The sequence below is a fragment of the Neltuma alba genome, unplaced genomic scaffold (assembly GCF_004799145.2).
Source record: "Neltuma alba isolate B1F8T4 unplaced genomic scaffold, ASM479914v2 tig00010970_pilon, whole genome shotgun sequence".
In the NCBI taxonomy this organism is placed as follows: domain Eukaryota; kingdom Viridiplantae; phylum Streptophyta; class Magnoliopsida; order Fabales; family Fabaceae; genus Neltuma; species Neltuma alba.
In genome coordinates, this window is record NW_021635733.1 from 442,817 (window position 1) to 468,516 (window position 25,700).

General features: G+C 30.2%; 1 protein-coding gene and 1 non-coding gene across 2 annotated transcripts; both read right to left on the minus strand.

Moving 5' to 3' along the window:
• Nucleotides 1–8,271: 8,271 nt before the first annotated feature.
• On the minus strand, nucleotides 8,272–8,474 carry LOC114760370 (U2 spliceosomal RNA). Its single transcript, XR_003742047.1, has one exon. It is a non-coding gene; the product is annotated as a U2 spliceosomal RNA (small nuclear RNA).
• A 9,495-nt stretch (nucleotides 8,475–17,969) lies between these two features.
• Nucleotides 17,970–21,161, minus strand: LOC114760311 (receptor-like protein EIX2). Its single transcript, XM_028949571.1, has one exon. It carries the CDS (start codon nucleotides 21,159–21,161, stop codon nucleotides 17,970–17,972), a length of 3,192 nt encoding a protein of 1,063 aa, XP_028805404.1.
• Nucleotides 21,162–25,700: the final 4,539 nt, after the last annotated feature.

Below are 25,700 nucleotides of genomic sequence, written 5' to 3' on the forward strand. Positions count from 1 at the left end.
GACATGCCATATCTATAAACTGTTGCTCCCCACGTAGTTGTTAGCCCTTTAATCAATATCTTATTTCTTTTTCTTCTTCTATTCTTTGTTCTGTTTTATTCTAAAATTGATAAGATAAAAGAATGAAAAGGAGATTTAGGCTGACACTGTTGAGAGAGAAGCATCCATTTCAATGATTAATATTTGGTTATTTTTTGCACTCTGTGTCGGCCATAGGTTCCACCATTGAAAGCTATAAACCAACTAAAAAGCTTTCGTTAAAACAGCTTTAGATCAATCATTACACTCCCATATTTAGTGTCACATGGTTCAAGTCAAATTTTACTTGCAGACTCAACTTCTGCATCAAATGGATTTTTTTCTTGATGAGCAAACAAGCTAGCGTGAACCATAATATCTGATATCAACAACATTAAAGTTTCCATTGGGACCATCTTTTTTGGCCATATAATTTAGTGGCATTCTCAGTTATATTAATTGGTTAAAAAAAAATTTTTTTTTAAAAAAAGTTCAGCTTTGGCCAACCAAAGTGTGAACTTCTGGGAAACACACACGAAAGTAGTATGAAACTAAGAGCAAAGGAGTCTGTCGGCAGAGAATGTGATTGTAAATCCTTACTGATTCATAAATTGAAATATAAGAACATATTAAAACGATTAGTTTGGTAGAGAAGAGCAAGACATTTCAACAATAAGATTATTTTTCTAATTCTTTTATAGTTTAGGTGGGGTGCATGAAGAGGCGGGATTAGTAGGGTGACTTTGTATCTTATATATTGTCTCTTGCTTCTCAAGGAATACGTGTGAACCTAATAGAGTTTTAAAAATGAAGCTACTATTATTTTTTTTAATGGATATATATATAAAATGATGTCAAGAAGTTAATAATTATGCAACCACCCCTTTGGTCCCAGACAAAATAGTTAGACATGTTAATTATTAATAAATTAATTGTTAATACTAATCACAGATTGTTTATATAAAAAAACAACATAAACTAATATCGCTTTATATTCTTCCTTCGATCGTCTTCTGATTACTTCACACGCATGCATGAAGTCACATAGGTTCAAAATATAAAAAGATTTGGTATCAAGATTTGAGGATTAATAATTCAAGAACCTAACCAACAAAAATCATTGACCTTATGCTAAATGTACGTGCCTGCCAATTTTGAGCTTTGAAAGTTCAGATCTTAATATTAAGTCAATGTTAGGTAGCAAATCAGGGGACTGAAATTGTTACCCAGTAATTAAAATTGTATTATGAAATATTCCCCCAAAAAAAAAAGTTTTATCAAGAAATGTGGGACGCATGTCTGCTATATATGCAAAATTGATACATACAATTAATTAATTATCTTGGTTTTGTTTTAGATTAATTGGGTTTATATGTTTTCATTAAATATTACTCCCATCTGCTCTTTTATTATAGGGTTTGTTTAGAAGGTTTTCATGATTGTTGTTACCATAAGGTCCTTTGTAAATTTTCCGACGCATTAATTTTTTTCACTGAAAGGGACTAATTAGTTGTGGGGGATTGAGGGTGATTTTGAAAAACAATTAAAATTATTAACAAGTTTAATAAAATATAGAGAAAGAATAAGAGGGAGTTCGCAAGCAAAAAAAAAAAAGGGAATAAGAGGGAATTATTTTTCTAAAAATTAAATAATTTTTTAAGATTAACTATCTATAAGCAAGTAACAAGATCCTGGATGATATCATTGTTGAACTTTGAGACTAAACAGGTCAATTAATACACGCTCAATATATGCACAAAAAATCATTATGTTAATTAATTTGCAAAATACACACACATATAAATATATGTATATAAATATACACACTCACACATACATATAATATATATATATATAGACATAAAATATATGTATGTATGTAGAGCAGCCGTCAATGAGTCACGGTGAAGTGATTCTGCATTTGGCAATAAAGTTTCCCGGCGGCGATTATTTTATTGTTGTCATTATACTACCTCCGCTACTTGATACTCCCTCCGTTCTTTATTATAAGAGACAATAACCGAAATACGTTGATCAAAAAACAGTTAAAATTAGTTAAAAACAATTAATGTGTAAAAAGTATAATTTTTTCCAAAAATGCCCTCATTAATAAGGAGAGAGAGCATGAGAGAAAAAAATTAAATTATTAAAAGAAAGAGAAGTGGGAGGGAGAGAGAGTGTGAGTTGGAGATAATAAATATGGGTAAAATAGTCAATCAACATAAAAAAGTAGAAACAACTTGTAAGTGTCTCTTATATATAGGAACATGCCATAAGCATCAAATGTCTCTTATAATAAGAAACGGAGGGAGTATAAAACTTCGTTTGATTTTTATTTTGGTCATAAATATAAAATCCTAATCCATTTTATCTCTCATATTTATGCAATTTTTTCCATGATAATCCTTCTAATAATTGTAGTTTTAACCAACACACTAGATTAATAAGAATATTTTAGAAAAGATAACACTTATTTATTACAAATAACTAACTTAACTTATTTTTTTAATTTTCTCAGATTAGTCAACTAGTTCTTATAATTAGGACTAGAGGGAATAAAAGATATATACACTTTTCAAAAGATTTTATTGCTAATAATATAAAGTCAACGTCTCGTATGATCATTTCTTATAAGGTAATTAATGTATTTGATATTTTACAACATAAATCAATATTTAGAGCTTGGACAAAAAAATAAATATTTAGAGGCATAAAATACGAAAGAACCAAACTAAAATTATATGTTTTTCTCTCTCGATAGATATATCCTGCTATCTAAACAATATATTATAAATTTTTTTTTTACTTGTGTGCATAAAAATTTGATTCACGATTACGATACCGTTATTAGTATTACTTATTAGTAGTAGCAGTAATAATATCAAACAAACTCACATGACATGGGCTAAGTGAGATGTAGTTAGTGTTTCAAGTTGAAAATGCAAGCAATATTAACGTCTTGTGAAAAATATATAATTTTTTAAAATAAATTATGTTGTTCATCACTCAAAAACTTGGCAAGATTGCAGACTTAAGTTTACGCTTGGCCTAGAAAAATTGCATTGTATATATGTTAGTTGTAATGCGAATTATATTACAAAATCTTATATTTACAATTAAAGGTAATATTTAATAATCTTTATTATAATATAAAAATGACATGTAAGAATATTTATATAAAAATAAATATAATTAAAGTAACTTTTTGCTGTGAAAAATATTAAAGTGTAAACTTAAAGAAAAATTAAAAGTAAAGCGGTGTTCATTTGAATATCTCAAACAAAATATAATTTATTTTTTAAAATGTCAATTGTCCCTGTTCAATTAATGCACACACCCCGGAGTATTTAGAAGGATAATTTAAAAAAATAATAAATATAAAAAATAAATCTTATATTTATGATCAAAATTAATTTAATTAGATTTTATATTAAGAATCGAAAGAGTAATTAAATGACCGGAGATGAATTATCGGTCCATCCATCTGACGTGTGCATGACATTGACCTGGAAATATGACCCATTATCTTCCATTTCGTCAATGTATGAATTATATATCTGAATCACTACATGTCTTAAATAAACTAATAATTGTAGGCTGGCAAAAAACAAAAATTAATTACAGAAATACACGACATTTACTGTTACTTTATTATTTTACAATCAGTATACTTTTTAAGAAGAAAAATGAAGTTATTCACTTATTCTTTAATTTCTCATAATTGTTTTTTTATATCAGGATCGTTTGAACCACCTATCTCTATTATTGTTCCATTTCTTCTTTCCCACCTATAATTTATTCCACTTATTCTATGCATAGTCATTTTTTTTGTCAATTAATTGAATCCACATTTTTTATATAATTATGTGAGTCAAATTTGAGCATTATTGACTCCCATTAGAAGATAACTGTGTCATTCCAACTTGATAAGATGTGCCCAAAGGGACCTTAGAAGATAGCTCTCCTAATGCATTGAATGTACATTATTCATGCAACTTTCAATATTTTTCACATATTTATTAAAAATGATAATAAAAATTGAAAATAATTAAATATAATTACATGAGAAATTATCTTATTTTTCATGCACTTTTTCCTTTTTGTACAACCAATATTTACATATATACTTACTTGGAAGAATCTCAAAAAATATTTTTAAACTTTTAAATTTTAAATTAGCCTTATTCATTACACTTTAATAACAATTAACAACATCTAAAAACCAGAACATTTGTTCAGCCTTATTTTTTTGGGTATTGCGGAATATCGGAGTTTATTTGAAAACTATTCCTTTTAAGAAAAATAATTTTCTGGGAAGAAATTTTGACGTGTTCCTGGTAATATGTAGTTTTTTAAGAAAATTAAAAAAATGCATGGCAGCTCAAATGCATTTTTCATAATAATTTGTATTTGATATTTTCATATGCTTTTGGCTTTGATTTGTAGTACCTAATAAGTGTGACGTTTTACTTACTAAAATAAAATACATTTTCATATGTAATTAATTATTAATTAACACATGAAACAAAAATTATGGAAAGTTGTCCTTAAAAAAATTGGCACACTGTCTTATAGATCCACGTAACTTATTTTGAGCTCTAAATATTAAATACATGAGGTTCACTTTATTTGTATAAAGTATTATAAAGAAATTGAGCATCACTCTCATGAATTTTTCAGCTTTTTTAAGTTTTCTTTTTATTAAAAAAAATAATGTGATTCTAGAAATTATGGTGTGGCTGCGAAGAAATATAATTTGTTCATAGATGTACGTATGTATAATTGCAGTGCTCAACTGCCAAAATTAAGAAAAGTCCAAATACTTTTTATCAGTTTATTTTATTTGCAAAACGAGTTTTAAAATTCTAATGATTATCGCCGACCCTTTGAGCGCGTAGGCGTTATTCGACCCCTAACAAACATGCGACGTATTTTCTTTTCTTCTCATTTAAAAGGAATAAATAATGGAAAAAAATAATAATAAAATACTCTAGAAAATGTTAAAAGACAAATCAGTGTGGATAAATTTCAAAATTTTAATTCAGACCCTTTATACCATTTTCAAATTTTTTTAATATTGTAAAATTACATAAATGCTTTTTACTTTTTTTTTCCCAAAAAAATTGCTACCTCAGCACTTTCGACCGTTGAAGCTCCAACACCAGCAATCCTGTCGGTGGCCAGCTGCCGGAGCTTCGACAACATGTTCCCGGAACTCTGGTAACTGCCCTTTCTTATATATTGACTATTTTTTTAGCTATTAACTACATTTGTTTTTAGAACTTCAATAACTACTCTTGTTTAGTTATTAATTACTCCAGTATTGTGATTAACTACTTCCATTTCAAAAATTTGAGTGATTATTTTTGTTTAGCTATTGACTACTCTAATTTCGCTATTAACTGTTTTTGTTTTAAAAATTTTAAAAATATATTAAGTGTTGTTGGAGATCTAGTGACTACTTTTTGTTTGGTTATTTACTAATCTTGTGTAATTAATAGTTATATAAAAGTAGTCACTGAAACTTTGAAAATAAAAATAGTCAATAGTTAAATTAGAGTAGTCAATAACTATATAAAAGTAGTCATCGATGATAAGGACAGTGTTATTATTTTATAATATTTTAAAATTCTAAAATAGTACAAGGGACTTGATTTAAAATTTTGAAATTCAAATAACCTAATTTTTTTTATAACATTTTTTAGTGTATTTTAGTTTTTTTTCTCATAAATAAATACAGGAAAAATTAAAAAAAAAATACAACTTATAGAGCTGCTTTGCCCTAAACACCTTGCCGACAGAAATTTTTCCCATTATAAGCAGAAATTACTTGATTTTACAGAGTTTCATGGGTGCTGTTGAAAAAATTCAAACTTCAGAATTAAGTTTTCCGTGGAACAATTATTTGATGGGCTAAGATACATCGAACATATCAAAATATTTTCTTGGATGCATGCCACATCATAAAATATTTTGTAATACACCCAACACTCTAAAATATATTTTTAGGTGTATTCAGTACCGTAAAGTATTTTTTAGTACATCCAACATCTCAAAATATTTTTTTAGGTGTGTCCAGCACCCAAGACTATTTTTTGGTGCATCGAGTACTAAGGCAAAAAAAATATTTCAGGATGCTTGACGCATCTAGAAAATACTTCAAGCCTTAGATACACTATAAAATATTTTGAAATACTGGATGCACTTGAGAAAATACTTTAGAATATTAAATGCACCATAACCCTATCTTAATTGAAGTATATCGACACTGAAACTTGTATTTTATATACTTAAATGAATATAAATTTGAAGCCACTAATTAAAGATGACAGTCGATAAATTACAGTGCATAAAAATGGTAGGGATTAGTTAAATGTAATATACTACCTCATGTCCTAATTATAAAACCTCATTTGTAGACTATAAATGAGATCTTATAATTAAAACCAGAAGTGGTACTTTTTTTGTTCTATTTATAAGATAGAGAGAAGATTTTTTTATCTATTTATAAATCATTTCATTAAATTTTTAACATGAATATATTATTTTATCCTTCATTTAATATAATGTAGGAAGTTTTTTTCCCGAAAAGTGTATATATTAAATAAGAATAAAGTTTAAAAGTTGTTATATTTTAATAGAGAGTTAATACAGTTTAAATTCTTTTTTTTATTTGTATGAAGTATGCTGAAAATGCTTAGAGCAAACCATGGTGGTCAATTAGCTTGTTATTCATAGAAATAATCTCTCGTGATGTTAACAAATCTCCTAAGACGTTAATCAATCTCGATTTGTTCCAAACTAGTCGCACCTTTTTTTTTGCCAACAAAAAAACAAAAAAACCAAGCGTTTAATTATTTGTCTATATATATATATAGTCTGACAAATTTTTTTATCTTTTATATATATATTTTACGTTTTGAAAGTTACACATGTGACAATTCGTTCAACAATTATAAACCAAACATTTAGGCCTCGCTTAGTTTAGTTACGCAAACTTAAAATTTTCAAAAGTTAAAAATTTTTTGGTTGCTTTTGTATTTCTTAAAAAGTTATCCAGTAATTACTTTTCCAAATGAATATATTATTTTTTTGGTTTAGAAGACAAATATTAGGGAAGTTTCTAATACATGATAGCTTATACGGTAAGGGTAAGTTTGGAAACTAATAACAGTTTGAAAAAAAAAAAACCTTAGATATTAGTTAGTAAGTTAATTTTTTATAATTAGAAAAATTGGGATCATAACCTTCTGCGGAGTTCTTTTTTTAAAAAAATAAAAATAAACCAAGCAATGTTAATCTCACTATTTGCCCAAAAGTTCCGAGTGCTCTTTACTTCCCCCAACCAAACAATTCCATGTATGAAATAATTTGAGTGGACTTCAATAAATATAATAAAAATCTTTATGTCTTCATATTTCAAAATGCCAAAATTTTATTTTAAATTAAAATTATAAATCAATTTCTTTAAGTTTAATCTCCAACTGAAGAACTGATGCATGAAGGAATTGGCAAATCTTTAACCTTTTGTCTGACTCATTGTCTATGCAATATTTGATTGTTGTATTCAGAAATTACAGAGTGTTTAAGCTACTTAAGAGATAAACTAATTTATGGAGGACAGCTATGTATACCTAATCAAGTCCACTTTACTCAGTAAGATAAACACATGATGATGTTCTTCAAACAATATTTCTTTTTTTTTTTTTAATGAAACTTCAAACGATATTTCTCACGACGATATTAATCTATTTTTAAATTAAACATTTGGTATTTGTTTTTTCCCGTTTTTAAAGGACGTGTAACATTTCAATTGAAGAGAGTTGTTAATTAGGTTGTTGAATTGATAGATGCTCTCATTGTGATTGAACATTGAATTTAATAGTAATGACTCTTAAGATTCCCTTAGTCAATGATTGCAATTGTAAAACAATTTTTTTGACCGATAATTTTGCATTTTCTCCCGTTGAGCACCATAAAATATTGAAGGCCGATGACTAATATTTAATTTTCTACACACAAAAAAAAAAGCAATAAAATTTCTGGAAGCAACGTATTCCGTTTATTCCAATTAAGTGAAAGATGCTGAAAATTCAGCTCTGCAGTCCACTCCCCGAAATTTGAATTCAGTCTCCACTCTCCGGTGACTCGAAAGAAACCAAAACGAGAGACCTACACCGAGAGTAGCGGGCTTATGTTTAAGCCCAATCATAGCTTCAGAATTGGGCCTAAAAAGTTTAATAGTTGGGCTTGGTGGGGCGCGCCAGGCCTGTGCGGCAGTGCACCGCATGGCCGAAGCTTGAGAGTCCCAATAGCAAGCTACTTGGGTGGACCCTCCCCCTAGAAAAATAAATTTAATATCATGTGGGCCTGTGGCCCACGTATCAGATATCAGATATTAAACTGATAAGAACAGATACTACACTTGATCTTAGCCAAAAGGCCGAGAAAGGTATGCTTTTTTTTTTTTTTTAACATGTAAAGGCAAGCCGAAGCTTGAGGAAAATAACGCCTTAAAAGGCTACACAAACAAACAACAGAACAATCATGTTAACATCTTGTCTTCCAGGAATATTCCTTTGCAACCGTTAGGCACCTCCCAAGAGAGAGTCATTTCTGTCCATCCTGTGTGGCCCTGTCTTACCATGTAGTCCGCACATCTGGTGTTTTCCCGGTGAGTGTGGAAAACCTGAATATTCTGGTCTTCATAAATCATCTCCCTTAACTCTATTATGAGTTCTCGAAGAGGATGCTCGGTAGTATTGCCTCTCCAAAGGAGGTTAACTGATTCAAGTGAGTCTGTGTAGATTAGTAAGTTTCCTAACCTCAGATTCTTCCCAAGAGTTATTCCAGTGTGAAGCGCCCGTAGCTCTGCCTCCAGTACTGAGCATGTGCTTATATCTTGGTGGAAGCCTATCAGCCATTCACCTCTGGAGTTTCGAATGACGCCTCCACAAGCAGCTTGTTGTCCTGGCCACACTGATCCATCAACGTCTATACGGACTAAGTTTTCTGGTGGTGGTGTCCATCGGCTTTCGTGTGCTTCTATTCCCCAAAAGACTTGGTGTTTGAGTTCATTGTTGATGACGCATTCTGTCAGTAGGTGAAAGCATTTATGAACAATCTCTTTGGGTGATGAAGTGTTTCCTTCGAAAACTTTTCGACATCTGGATGTCCACAGCAACCAACATACCAAGCTGAACACGCGAGGCCAAGACCAGCTTTTGAATCTTTTGTTGGCCGGGCTATGAGTCACGTTCCACTGCAACCATCCCTGCAAAGAACCAGTAAAAAAACTAGGAAAAGAGTTAGGTTTTAAAAAATATTTCCAACACTTCCTTCGCTCTGTCGCAATCTCTCAAGGTGTGTATACCGCTCTCCTCACGATGGCACTCAAAAGGACACTCATGAGATGAAGCTAGACCTCTTTTAGCTCTGAGTGAATTGGTAACTAATCTGTCATGAGACATCTGCCACATAAAAGTTTTAACCTTCTCCGGTAGCTGCCATTTCCAAAGTCTTTTCCAGAAGTGGTTTTGTGAGGGATCGCCATTCTGACGTATGAACTCGTAAGCTGCTTTAACAGAGAAGCAGCCTTCCTTACCGTTCCTCCACGTAAATCCATCTTGCACTTGAAGGTTTGGGGGTGTTATCTTGGTAAGAGTTGAGATTACCTGTGGTGGTAGGATTGTGTACCAAGAATCTACATTCCATCTTCCATTCGGTAGAAGGTGGTCACAAACTTTGTCTTGGTCATTGAAGGCTGTTCCGGGACAGGTATAGGCAGCAAGGGGGAGGTCTAATGGGTGCCAAAGGTCTCGCCAAAATTGTGTGTTTCGGCCATTGTTCACTTTCCTTCCTACTCCCTTTAGAAACTGATCCCAAACTCGTGTTATTGATCTCCAAGTAAGGGACGCACAGCTTTTGGGTACAATCTCTGGAACCTCATTTGTCCCACATTTGTATTTGGCTTTTAAACACTGAACCCAGAGTTTATCAGGTTTAGTTAACATGTACCAGCAGATTTTCATCATAAAGGCAGCATTTTGACTTCTCAGATCCTTCATCCCTAAACCCCCCAACCTTTTTGGTTGTTTAATTGAGAAAGGTATGCTTTTGAACGTCCATTCGTTGTGCTTTTATATTCGCTCAGCGTTTAGACGCTGTGCTATCTAATCAATATGGGGCTTTGGAAACAGCGGCTGGCAGCGGCACGCACGCGCTCGCATTGGTTCGTGAATTTCATTCCTTGCGTGCTTCCGTTACCGTCACCAGAAACTTAATTTACTATGCTTTTTATGCCTTTTTTTTAAAGTTTTTTTTGGGTTCATAATACTACTATGGTTCTAGATATAAAAACTAATGAGAGAATTGATTTTTATACTAAATATAAGATTTTAATCTATTTTGATTTTTATATTTATCATTTTTTTAAAATTAATTTATCCAACTTTAAAATTAATATATAATCTAATTAGAAAAGTCATTTTATATGAGTTAGAATTAATTGATTTAACTAATTTCTTAAGTTATTTAAATTAGTTAAGTAATATATACATTGAGAATTAGAGTATTCAGGCAAAAAAAAAAATAATTAGAGTACATATTACCTCCTGTTCTTAATATAAGACCCTATTTGACTTTTATTTTGGTCCTAAATATAAGACCCCAATCTACTTTTTTCTCATATTTATATTTTTTTTTCAAAGTAACCTTTCTAACAATAATAGTTCTAGTCAATACACCTGATTAGTAAGAATATTTTAGAAAAAACAACACATATTTAAGACAAATAACTAACTCAACTTACTTCCTTAATCTCCTCAAATTAGTTAACTGACTCTTATAATTAGGACCGGCCGTAGTATTTTCTAATTGCAGTGCCGCTGGGAATTATTAAAATAATTGTAGACGCACATGCATGGAACATTTTGGCTTTCAAATTGACTTGCATGTTGATTCACCCAAAATCAAGCGGCGGAATCTATATTTATTTTTATTTATAAATAATAATTGAGCTCTTTCAGTTGAAAAAAAAGGGTGAATATCTCTACCAAGGGATCTCGATTTTCAATTGATGCTTCATGTTATTTTTATTCTTTGTTTACTAACTGTTTTGCTGCGCACTCTTAAGTAATAAAATCACTAAATATGCAATGACATATCGTTTATCTTATATTAACAATTTATTAGGGAAAATGACAAAAAAATGACTGTTGAAATGTGAAATGACAAAATGAGCATGCAAATAACTAAAACCACTAAATGAGCATGAGGTATCAATCTGGAATTTTGATAATTTGATATAAAGACTAAAATGTCCCTGAACCTTTCTGAAAACATAAACAAGTGGTAACTCTCAATACAAAAGTTATAATTCACATTACAAATATTGTTATTATCGTTACCAAAGTAGTGAAATTGGCTCCAAATACATGTTACTTGGGTTTGAAAGAACCAAGTTATAAATGACAATAGTGAGATGGTAACTCTCATCACAAAAGTTGTAATTTACATTACAAATGTTGTCATTATCATTATCGGGATAGTAAAATTGGCTCAAAATATATGTTACTTGAGTTTGAAAAAAACGAGTTGTAAATAGCAATAACGAGATGGTAACTCTCATTATGAAAGTTGTAATTCACATTACAAATGTTGTCAGTATCATTATCAGGGTAGTGAAATTGGTTCCAAATACATGTTATTTGGGTTTGAAATAAACAAGTTGCAAATGACAATAGCGAGATGGTAACTCTCATTACAAAAGTTGTAATTCGCATTACACATATTGTCATTATCATTACCAGGGTAGTGAAATTGGTTCCAAATACATGTTATTTGGTTTGAAAGAAACGAGTTGCAAATGGCAATAGCGAGATGATAACTCTCATTATAAAAATTATAATTCACATTACAAATGTTGTCATTATCATTACCAGAGTTGTGAAATTGGCTCCAAATATGTGTCAGGAACATTTTAGTCTTTCTACCGAATTGTCAAAATTCCATATTGATATCTCATGCTCATTTGGTGATTTCAATTATTTACATGTCTATTTTGTCATTTCAAATTTCAACAGTTATTTTTCCAATTTATTATATGAACGTTCTTTTTGTCCCCGAAGAAGAAAGGGAAATATTTGTATAGAAAATAAAAATAAAAACCAGAGAGAACAAGGGACGTGGCAGAAAATATATATAGGTGCACACGTGCATACTCTGACCGTGCACAATCATGCTGCAACAACAAAGCTATATCGACACTAGAAATTCTCAGAAACTGGCAGGTTGAATTTGAAGGGTCAATGATATGTTCATCAGCTTCTTTGACCGTAATTTGTTTTCACTATTTTACGGCATAAAAATGAGTACGAAGCATGCGGGTTTGGTCTCAGTACGCCGGTATAGAATTAAATTGAAACCTGATTTTGTGATGTTTTACTGTGTTGGTGATCTTAGTTTCTCAATTTGCTGTACATTGGATATGTTGTGGGTCAATATATGTTGGATCAAAGGCATTACTACATATAGTTTTTAATATAAGACCAAGTTAACTAATTTTAAAAAAAATAAAATTACTAAATTATCTTAAACTATTTATATTTATTAGTTTTTAAAAAATTAATTTGCATCACTCATAAATTGATATATAAAAGAAGTATTTTGAAAAAAAGTATCTAACTTATAATTAGATGATTTAGTAATTTTACTAATCTTTTCAAATTATTAGTCTATATTAAGGACGGCGGCACCGTTTAAATCTTGCCCAACGGTTTACAATTATCCATGGGCTGAAACTGAAACTCCCTTGTGCCCCGGGACGAAAGTGCCTTTTGAGTTGAGATACGTACACACACCAGGCCCAAACTACTCGAACTTCGATGGGCTTTATTTTATAGGAACTTAAGCCTACATCTTGCATATAATAGATCCGTTTAAAACAGTTTATAAGTAGCTTACAAATAGCTTTTTAATAGTGATTTAAGGAATACGAGACAAGTATATGAGAGGAATTCTGTCTTGTTTTACATGAAACGTACTTATAAGAGATTTCTTAAGCTCTCCCAAACAAGCCCAATGAAGAATCGATTTTACCTTCTAAGGGGGTGTTTGGGTGATAACCCAAACCATGGTTTGGGAAAAAATCACCCAAACACCCTTAAAAAAACCAAAACTATGGTTTTGGGAAAAACAAAAAATTTTTGCTTTTGGAAAAAAAAAGGGAGAGTGTGAGAGCCTATAGGATATGTATCTTGTTGTTTTTTTTATAAACATATTTTTTCATAAATATATTTAATCTTATATCTTATAAATATATATACATATTAATTATTTATTAATTATATTATCTTATGTATTATTAATTATGTTAATAAAAAATATATTATTAACAATTTTATTCCTTCAAATTAAAATATATCATAAAATATATTTTTTCTGTAATTATCATATTAACTTATGCCTTTTTTAGTAATTTGTACATGTAAAAAGTGCTTCTGGTAACAACTGTTCAAACACTTTCACTTCTCAGAATCACTTTTTCACAAAATCTATTCTTCAAAAAATCTATTCTCCCCAGAATCTATTCTCCAGAAGCTATTCTCCAAACCATGGTTTGGTTATATCCAAACACCCCCATATTGGATCATTAGACAGGACATGCAATTTGGTGAAATGACCTGTCAAATAATTGCAGGAAATTCCATTCCACTCACAACAATCAACTTCGTGTTTCCATGAGGAAAGAATTCCATAATGATCAATGAAACCAGCTTTCAACTTTAGAAGAGTTTTCTCATCTGTTTCAACACAACTCTTCATGTTGGGAATTCCTGCACATATAGAGACGCACAAGGTTGCAATCAAGAAAAAGAGATTCGAAGTATGGCTAAACATGTTGATCGCCATGCTTGCAATTCTTTTGAATGATAAAGTGAAGTATAGGTAATGTGTATCAGATTAAGTAATTCTCTGGCCTTTTATAGACAAATAATATCCAAACTATTCCAACTACTCTTCTTTTTCCCCACTTGAATTCATAACTATAATTAGTTACATTTGATTACGAGTAGTTTTAATTTCATAATTTCGGTTATCATAAGTAAAGGGTTCATGGTAGACTTTATGATTCTGAAGTCAACCAAACATATGGTGCAACATAATTTCGGATGCTATTGAAAATCAATGTTCATGGGATGCCCATAAAATAATTTTAATTTCATAAAAATAATTTTATTTGATATTTTTCTATTAAATTTTATTTTTTTGTATCAAACGAGAGAGTGCCCATAAAATTGTCGCACATATTCAAGTACACTGTTACTTTCAATGTTTTTTTGTATTTACGGTCTCAATTGATTATCACATAATTTTAGTTGGAAAAAAAATACTCTCACATTATAATCATTTCTAATCTTCTTCGTGGATTATATAATTTCCTTATTCTTAATAATAATACTAATACTAATACTAATAATAATAATAATAATATTTCTAAAAAATTAATTTGTAGATATCTTGTTTTAATCATCCAATAGTTCAGGACACCCTTTAGTTGTACACTCTCTAAACAAAATACAATTAATTATAACATGATTTTTTTTAAAATAAGTAACTTGGTGATTGATTAGGAATAATATTCTTATTAGAGTTTTTGTGTTACGCATACTCTCTTAAACACACAAGCATAGCATTCTTATTATTAGAATGAGTTAATGCCATATTTTCATTTAAAACATATAAATTAAATTCAAACTATTGGCATTAAAATTATTTTGAAAATAAAATAAAGATTATGCATGCTTACAAAAATTTAAAAAAAAAATTCTAATGCATTCAATCGTCAAAGATATCCCCACGAGGGTGCATACTAACTTGTAAATTACTATTACTATTGTATCTAAATAAGCAAGATAGAACAGGCATTCGCTGAAATCCTCAAATCCTCAGAAATATACTCAAAACCTCCTTGATTCACGTGCCATAGTGGGTGGGGCAGGACACAATTACTTAATTCCTTTTCTCCTGCGTGTGTTAAGCGTAAGAAGAAAACACTTTCTCGAAAAACACTTTCAAAATAATCAAAAAGTATTTTTTTAATTAATAAAAATTATAAATTATAAATACCTTTTAATCTATGTATCTATGTAACGCATTATATTTACAATTTTTATGAAAATTCTTGAAAGGTTTTTTGCCAATTGGAAAGATTTTCAAAGCTCATCATCTTAATGTACTCTCTTTATGCTCATTTACATACCATGATGAAAAAACTATAGATAATTTATTTTTCGTTTGTCCTTTCTCTAGAGCTGCTTGGTTTGGGACTTTTGATAGCCGAATTGACCTAATCCATCTGTAGGGTGCAATAGTATAGGTTAGAAACATGATATCATCTCTTCTTGAGAGCACGAACGCCCAAATTATGGCACAAATCGTTATTTTCCTAAATTTAATTTGTAGGAAGAGGAATCAAGCAGTACACTCAAAGGTTCATTTAATCCTCATTCTATGATGATAATGGAATTCAAGGGCATTTTCCATCACTTGAGCTCAGCTTGCAAATGGCCAATTTCAATTCCTTGTCGCTACCTTTTGGATTTGCTAAATGTCAGCTTTCCATCAAATGAATTTTTGCAATGATGGACTACTTGGATCAAAAAGATTAAAAGAAAGAAAACTTCTTTTCTCATCAGTATCAATATTAGGTATTGCGGGGATTTGATTCACCATTTTGTATGGGCAAGGAATCAGGGTACGTACCACATCACCAAATTTTTTTCCTCATGTGCCTTCGAAGAATCTGCTTTTGGATTATGACTTACAGTTCCTCAAGGAATTTTCCACGAGAATTGGTAAAAGCAATTGGCTTCAAGAAGGTTCCTTGTCATTACAAGTTTCAATTAGTTATGCTCCCAATTGCAGAAGATATCAGTGCCCTTATCAGTTTTATTCTAGTTTTGAACTCTATACTTGAGATAAAAACCTTATTATTTTTGAACTCTAACACCCCTGTTCTTTAAAATAGGGATTTATTGTGTCGTATCTTTTTACTGTTATCATTGTTATTTATTACAAAAAAAAAAAAGAATAACTTTCTTTGTGCTTTTGTTCCTCCTAGTTTCCTACAAAGCCTCAATTCTTAAGAATAATTTACTGATAAGCATCTTTATAATATTGTGGGACCAAAAATCATACAAGTCTTCTCCCTAATTTTTTTTTCTCGATGAAAAGATATATAACAACTCACTCGTATCATAGATCGGAGGTTAAAAGATGAAAAGGGTACAAATCAATTATCAATTGACACAAGCATCCCCCATCAAAATATAAGAGATAAGAAAATAAATAAAAAAACAATCCTTATTATGTTGTGTTTTTTTTTTTTCCTTTTTGTTTTCTTATATATGATGGATCTTTTCCGTCATTCTTGCTTAACTGGAAACAATGACACAATAGATTAAATTAACACAATGGTTTGGACAAAATGTGTCCAAACACAAAGTAAAGGATTTTTTGTTATGTTGGGAAATCACTAAAAATACAAGATATTATGCTACCTTATATAACTTGCACTGGGGAAGCAGCCTCTTCCCCTCTTAAATTTTACATATAGCTGTCTCCATTACAAAGCTAACTCAGACTAAAAATTAATAAATAAAAAATGAGGTGCCACAAATATTTTGTATCATTTTTCAAAATAATTGTAGTACGTTCTGCTTCGTGTCTTCACCTTTTGAAAGTTCTTCTTCGCACTCAGCTATCTATAAGACTCAAATCAATTCACATGATGATATCAATGTCTTGTCATTTTCAACCTTCACAAATTTTGAAAATCTTTGAAATTTTAAGTGAGAATTTTTCATTTTCAAGCAGGAGACTTACAAATATTTTGTTATTGCCCTTGTTTATCTGCTTCCTTCAAAAACTTTATTCATCTTCTCAATTCAGCAACTGTAGGCTTTCTTTTTTCACTTGATCAAGGATAATTACCTGGTTATAATAACAAATTTAAGAAAAGTATATCCAAATTTGAATTAATACAACATGCATAATGAAGTAAATTTCATGGATCAGAGTCAACGAAAAACTTTACTTCTTTAATCATTAATTTTTAACCCGTTTCAAAAGTTTTTACAAAAGGAATCATGAGAAAACGAATAAAAGTAGATATAAATAACTCAACATAAAACGAAACAATATTTAAAAAAAATTTAAAACAGGTTGAAGTTCACAAATTTGGTCCACCAAACTAAGGCCCAAAATAAGCAATTTTACCAGGTAAAACATTTTTCCAAAAATAACCAATTAATTAATTTAAAGATATATGAAAAAGCTAAAGCTCTAGTATGACAAATATTTGAAAATTAAGAGAAATAATTTTTTGAAGAAATAAAATAGTTATAAGAGCAAGAACACTTATATGTGAGAAGATATATGAAACTTGCCGTCATTGCTTTCCCTGGTCTGAGACAAGTGAAGAGAGCGCTGCCCCTTATGTCATAATATATATGTTTCCTATACTTTTATTTTAAATGGCAGAACAAATTCATAATTCAACAACATTCACAACTAATATCATAGCATTCAAATATTCAACTATGTAAGTTCAAAAGGACCAACTAAAAGCTAAAAAGAAAAAAAATTGAAGCCACATTATATTTATCCAGTACAGTCATCCAAAATTTAATAGATTTAATAAGGAAAAAAACTACTAAGAAGCGTTAGCTTTCGCAAACTTGAAATTCCAAGAACCCATGGCTAAGTCTTCACTAAGGATTGGGATTTCAACTATTTCATCCAACCACCTGCATAATTTGGGAGAAAAATCACCACAAATTATTTAATTTATATCCATTTAAAAATGGATGAAGCCATTGGATCATTTAATTTGTTACGCGACATATAGTATATCAAATGATAACCTAATGAAGATTTATACATACCTGTTAGTCTTGGAATCTCCTTTTAATTTTGACCTTGAAAATCACCAAGCGAATATAAATCCAGTCATACATGTTGGTGAAGAATTGAAAATAAGCCACTCTCCATGAACTTTTAAGGATTAAAGTTCCACAAACTCCCCAAAATCCAACAAGAAATCCTAAAACCATGGTGATGTAGTATCCAAAAGTTACGAGTTCATCTTTTTCATTTGCATCATTACTAAGACTTGCCTTGTGATTTGGATCAGTGTCACTATTTCTTGAGCATCCTTTTGTGAGTGGCTGGCCACAAAGTCCATGATTTCCCATGTAACTGGAAGCATCAAATGTTTGAAGTTGAGTGGTTTGTGGAATTTCTCCTGATAAGTAGTTGAAAGACAAGTTCAAGAAACTCAAAAAATTCAAAGCCGAGAAGCTTTTTGGGATTCCACCAGTAAGGAAATTACTTGACAAATCAAGTGATTCCAACATTTTCATTTGACCCACATTTTTAGGAATGAATCCTGTCAGGTTGTTTCTCGATAAATTCAAGGATGCCAATGCCGCAAGTGATGTTAGGCTACGAGGAATTTCTCCTGTCAGATGATTACCAGAGAGATCAATGGCTGTCATTAGCCAAAGATTCTTGTCATATTTCACCACTTTCCCTTTCCAATTCAACATTGCATATTCAATGAAAACTGATGATCGTTGAGACTGAGAATAAAAAATGTCTCCAATATAAGAAATGGTATTCCTTGGAAGTAGTAAATTTGACAAAGCACTCAAGTCACTGAGGCAATGGGGTATTGTCCCAGTAATATTATTTTGTGAGAGATCTAAAATTTGAAGCAGTGATAACTTGCACAAACTTGTAGGTATATTTCCTTGAAACTGGTTTGATTGGAGACGCAAAACAATCAAATTTGGCAAGTAAAGACCAATCCATGTCGGCAACTCTCCATACAAATTATTCTGGCCAAAATCAATGAACTCCAAAAGTAGAGAGTTCATTAAAGATGGTATCTTTCCAGAGAAGCTATTGTTATTTAAATGGATAGTTTCAATAAACTCCAAAGCACCAATCGAAGATGGTATTGCCCCTGAGAAATTATTGTTTGCCAATATCAAAATTGCCAAGAAAGGAAATTGACTCCAACAGTGAGGAAGCTTTCCTGATAGCAAATTACTTGACATGTCAAGATGACGTAATCGAGATTGCAATGTTGCACATAAAGAAGATATGGAGCCTGAGAACATATTATTTGAGAGAAACAAGGATGTTACTTGTCGTGAAAATTGCGGTATGGCACCTGACAAATTGTTGAAGCTAAAATCCCAGACAATTCCAGATTTTGGTAACGACTTTGGCAATTCTCCATAGATTTGGTTATGCGAAATATTCAAAAATGACAAATACGGGAATAGCCATATCCATTCAGGAATTGAATCTGAAATTGAGCCATCAGAAATGTCCAATGCCCAAAGCTCCCTTTGATGCTTGAGCCACATTGGAAAGCCAACGCTGAAATTGCATGACCTCGCATAAAATTCATCCAATTGAAAAGGTGGAACCCATTTGAAACTAAAGTTGAAATAAAGGAAATTGTTAGAGACATCCAAACTTCGCAAGTTGGATAAAGTCGATAGATGTACTTCATTGACCACACCATTGAACTTATTGTCAGACATATATAAGGCTGACAATGATGAAAGTTCATGAAGCTTTGGGAATGGCCCACTCAAATTGTTATGACTTATATCCAAATCTGAAAGATGATGTAAGTGCCCAAGTGATTGTGGTATTGGCCCATTAAGACTAGTATTGTGAAGATTTAGTGAGACCAAGGATAAGAATTTCGAAACATCAGGAAATGGCCCACTACTAAATGAATTGTCGCTTAAGTCCAATTCCTCTATACTATGTTTGGCACAATACGACTGTGACACCCAATCTCTTAATGGACCAGATAAATTGTTGAAGGATAACAACAACTCACGCAATAGACATAAATGAGAGATGGCTTCCCCTATATCATTGGTAAGATTATTTTTGGAAAGATCTAAGTGTTCAAGAGAAGTGGTATTTGTAAAGGCGCTTGAAGCAACATGTTGCAAGGATGTTGACGAGAGATCTAGAATTTTAAGAGATTTCATATTTGAAAATGAGCCAGCAGGAATATATTGGAAAGAATTCAAAGAGAGATCAATTTCTACCAAGGTTTTGCTAATATTAGTCACCCAATACAAGATTGAAGCGTCAAGGTCATTAGCGCTAAGGCTAAGGCTTGTGAGAGGAGTGGAATAATTATTGTGGACCAAAGATTTAGGATTGACCTGAGGTAGAGCACATGCAGTTAAGTCAAGCTCAAATAGAGAGGAAACTTCTGACAATAATGATTGCCAATCAATAGCATGACTTAGATTTATATGAGACAAATCAAGATGCCTCAAAGAGGGAAGTTGGGAAATCCACTTAAGATCATTCATGATCAAATCGTTTCCACTAAGGTCAAGAGTTTCCAAATTAGATAGATTTTGTAGTTGATGATGAATAATGCCAACAAGATCTGCACCTGAAAGTATCAACTTTCTTAATTGAGGAGCTTTTCTTGATAAAGATGACTGCCAACTGATAGCTTTACTTAGATTAACTTGTGACAAATCAAGATGTCTCAAAGAAGAAACGTTAGAAATCCACTCAAGATCAGTTGAAATCAAACCATAATTAAACCCAAGGTCTAGAGTTTGAAGATTAGATAGATTTCGCAATTCATGCGGGATAATACCACCGAGATTGGCATTGCTAAGTATCAACTCTCTTAGTTGGTAAAGAGAACCAACGCATTTTTGAATTTCATTTCCTCCAAAATCGTTAAAGCTGAGATTCAAGTGAGTTAGATGTTGCAAATCACATAGTGAAGAATCGATTTTACCTGCTAAATATCCTAAATAATTCAATGAGACATGCAGCTTAGTGACATGACCTGTCAAAGGATTGCAAGAAACCCCATTCCACTCACAACAATCAACTTCATATTTCCATGAGGAAAGAATTCCATAATCATCAATGGAACCAGCTTTCAGCTTCAGAAGAGCCTGCTTATCTGTTTGAGCACAACTCTTCATGTTGGGAATTCCTGCACACATAAAGATGCACAAGGTTGCAATCAAGAAAAAGAGATTGAAAGTACGGCTTAACATGTTGATCACCATGCTTGCAATTCTTTTGAATGATAACGTGTAGTGTAGGTAATGTGTATCAGATTAAGTAATCCTCTAGCATTTTATAGACAAATAATATCCAAACTATTCCAACAACTCTCTTTTTGTCCTACTTGAATTCATAACTATAATTGGTCACATTTGATTACAACCAGACATGACAGATTTCACGATTCTGAAGTCAACCAAACATATTGGTGCAACGTAATATCGGATGCTATTGAAAATCAATGTTCATAGGATGCCCATAAGATAATTTTTATTTCATAAAAATAATTTTATTTTATTATATTAAATTTTATGTTTTTGTATCAAAGGAGAGAGTGCCCATAAAATCGTCGCACATAGTCAAGTACATTGTTATTTTCAATGTTTTTTTTTATATTGACGGTCTCACTTGATTATCACATTATTTTTGTTGGAAAAAAAAAAACCCTCACATGATAATCATTTCTAATCTTCGTGGATTATATAATTTCCTTATTCCTATAATAATAATAACAACAATAGTTCTAGAACATTAATTTGTAGATATCTTATTTTAATCATTCAATAGTTCAGGACACTCTTTCGTTGTCCATTCTCTAAATAAAATACAATTAATTATAACATGAATTTTTTTTAATAACTAACTTGGTGATTGTTAGGAATAATATTCTTATTAGAGTTTTTGTGTTACGCAACTCTCTTAAACATACAAGCATAGCATTCTTATTATTAGAACGAGTTAATGCTATATTTTCATTTAAATCATATAAATTTAATTCAAACTATTGGCATTAAAATTATTTTGAAAATAAAATAAAGATTATATATGCTTGCAAAAAGTTTTTAAAAAAAATTCTAATGCATTCAATCGTCAAAAATATCCTGCAATGATGCATACTAACTAGTAAATTACCATTACTATTGCATCTAAATAAGCAAGATAGAAAAGACATTTGCTGAAATCCTCAAATCCTCATAAATATACGCAAAACCTCCTTGATTCACGTGCCTGTGGGTGGGGCAGGACGCAACTACTTGTTTCTTTTCTTCTTGCGTGTATTAAAAGGGGGTGTTTCGTTATTGTCATAGATGTTTTTTAAAAATATTTTTTTATAAATCGAGATAAACTTCTCCACATATTTATTTTATATATCATAAAATTATTTTTAAAATTATGATTTTATTTTCATCCAAACATTCTCTAAGTGTAAGAAAGTGACGTGATGTGTTTTCCACTTCGTTTTGCTCTTGCACGTATTCAGAAATGTTAGGCAATTAGAAATTTTTGTGTGTGCAGATTTACTCAAAAAATTTAGACTGTAATAATTTTTTCTCTTATTATTAAAAATATTAACAGTTAATATTATTATTTTAATAATTAATATTAATTTTTAACAATAAAATAAAATTATTATAATTTTAAATTTTTTATATAAATTTACATCTGAAAAAATTGGGTATCTAGCGTTTCTAAATAAAAACTTTTAAAACAAATATTCATCTTAATCTTTTTTTTAATATTTGTCACTTACACTTTTTTTATTTGTCACTTACATGGGTATTCTTTGTGTTGGGATGATTAAGCCTTGTTTGGAGGATTGTTTCAAAAAGCCATGTTCTTACTCTAAATTGATTATGCAGCAATCATTTGAAGGACTGTAAGAGGCGTAACCACATGTCGTGTCCGGAGATTGTTGGATTGCCATTGTTACGAAGTCTTCTCTTGTGATTTTTTTGAGTCAAGGTTACTCAGCCATTCACTAATATTTAAACTATCCATAAATGTTTTTTGCATTTCTTTATTATATTAAATAGAAATGTTAGTTATTATCCCTATAGTATAATAATTAATTATAAAAGCCATATATTTTTCAACCATAAAAATTTTTTATGTTTGTTTAATTGCATTAAAAAAATCAATAAGAATTTAATTAAGCATAGAATATTGAGAAATCCAAGAAGTAATTGTAGATTTCAGGTCTGTGAGGGAAATTTTTATTATAAATTTTCTATATTCTTAAAAATATTTTCTATGTTATATAATTTAAATAAAATATTTCAAAAAATTTTATTATAAGCAAAACGAAATTGAATACAAAATGACATTCAGATTTATAAGAGGACCCTGGCAAAAAAAGATTTATAAGGGGAACGTATGTAATATGTATATTTAATATTTATGCAATCCAACGAGGTAGTCCCATTTCTGGGCGCATCTAATTATTCTACAGCCATATTTATGCATTATCATTATTTTCTTGCGACTTATGTAATATAATTATTTATCAAATAATGGAAACGCTTATGGATTTTTTTTTTTAATCTAATTTGTTGGTAACCTTGAGTTAACTAAGATTTCATTTTTAATTATTCCACTTATAAAATAATAGATAGTATGACTTAAGAGCTAATATAATGCAGGAATTTTTAATCATAAAATTATAGAAAAATAATAGCTTTCAATAAATCCAATGGCTCTTCTACTTAGAAAAACTTTCATCTCTTAAAATTTATTTTAAAAAAAGAACTTAATCGGTCAAGAAAAACATCATAAATATATTTAATTACACAACAAACTCAATGACAGTTTAATTACACGTCGAACATTTAGGAACTTACAAGTAGAACACAAAGAAATTCAACAAGTAATGGCAGATTCTGGTCTTTAGTTAATGATGAGGGCAATTTTGATCATAAATTTTCTATATTTATAAAAATATTGTTTATATTATATTTTTAAATAAAATATTATAAATTTTTTTATTATAAGTTTAATGAAATTGACAACTTAAATAACCTTTTTTAGTCAGTGAGGAAAGACATGATATTGTATATACTAAATTTTAATGTATTTGTTATATCTTCCTCTTTTTTTGGCCAACGTATTTGTTATATCAATATATATATATATAAATACTATCACTTATAATATCAACGCATTTGTTATATCAACGCATCCAAAGAAAAATGAACGTATAATGTCGGAGTGATTAATTTGTCGGTAACTTTGATTTGACTAAATTTAACGTTTAATTCTCCCACTTCCAAAATGATTTTAATGGTTTTGAATCGGGACTCTTTCATGTATTATTACTAGTGGTGATTGATGAAGGTTAGGGATAAATTAAGATTTATTGATAATTAAAATAATTAAATTAAATTATTGGTCAAGTATATAAGGACAAAAAAAAAATTACCGGGACCAAATCGGTGAACTGTTTATTTCAAAAAATCTACCTAGACATTGTTTAATTTTATACTATCAATTGTGTCTTTTTCATGTCTTTATTATAAAATTTTAAAGATAGAACGTTTGGTTATTATACCTATAACTATAACTATTGAAATCAGATATATTTTCAAGAATTAAAAATTATAAGTTTGTTTAATTACATAACAAAATCAATATTATGAACTCAGTAAGTAATGATAGATTCCCTGTCTTTATTTAGTGAGGGCATTTTTTATCATAAATTTTTTATATTTATAAAAATATTGTTTATGTTAGCACCCAAAAAAATATTGTTTATGTTATATTAGTTAAATCAAATGGTATAGATAAGTTGTAATTATGTATTACCCGATCCTTAATATAAGAGTTAGTTGACTAACTTGATTAAATTAAAAAAATTAGTTAAGTTAGTTGTTTATAATAAATAGGTGTTATCTTTTCTAAACTACATTTACTAATTAAATGTATTAGTTAAAACTATTATTTAATGAAATCTTTAACATGTGCAACTACTATAAGGATTACCTTGAAAAAAATAAATAAATATAAAAAATAAAATGGATTGGGTTCTTATATTTATGATAAATTAAAAGTTAAATTAGCTCAAAAAATTTGGGATAATATGAACTTCATTCCCGACCTACTTATTGGAGATACTATTAAGCTTAGAAAATTATTTCTCTCCCTTCTAAAATTTTCTTCTTCAGTGCCAGAAACTCAAAAATAATCAAATTGATTCTCTTTCTTGAGGAGTGGTAGATGTCATCGTTACAAACTTACATATTGACCTGCATTCCATTTCTCTATATAAAAACCAACTTAATGGTCATATTCACAGTTTCATGTAATCACAATGATTAATTTTGCTTATCATAAGTAATTATAGTAGAATATTTAGTCAAATTTGTGGACCATGCAAACAGGGTTATTTGATCAGGTTCTTCCGCTTCCAACTTTCCAATCCCTATTTCACGGTATGACGCATCCCTATGTTCTTTTCTTGTCAGTCAACACATAATTTTTCCTTGGGTTGGAAAAATTGAGTCTTGTTTGCAGGGTTGTGTCAAAAAGTCATGGTCTTACTCTAGATTAATTACTTGTCGGCTTGCCTGGTTGTCAAATGTCAATGTTATGAAGTCTTTTTCACAATTTTTGCAAGTCAAGTCTATCTAAGATCCTGTTTAATTTTTAGATTACCTGTATCTTTTTCATATTTTAATTATAAAATTCTAAACACAGAAATGTTAGATATTATAAGACATATTTTATAGTAAATTACACTACAAAATATGTTTTATATTTAGAATTGG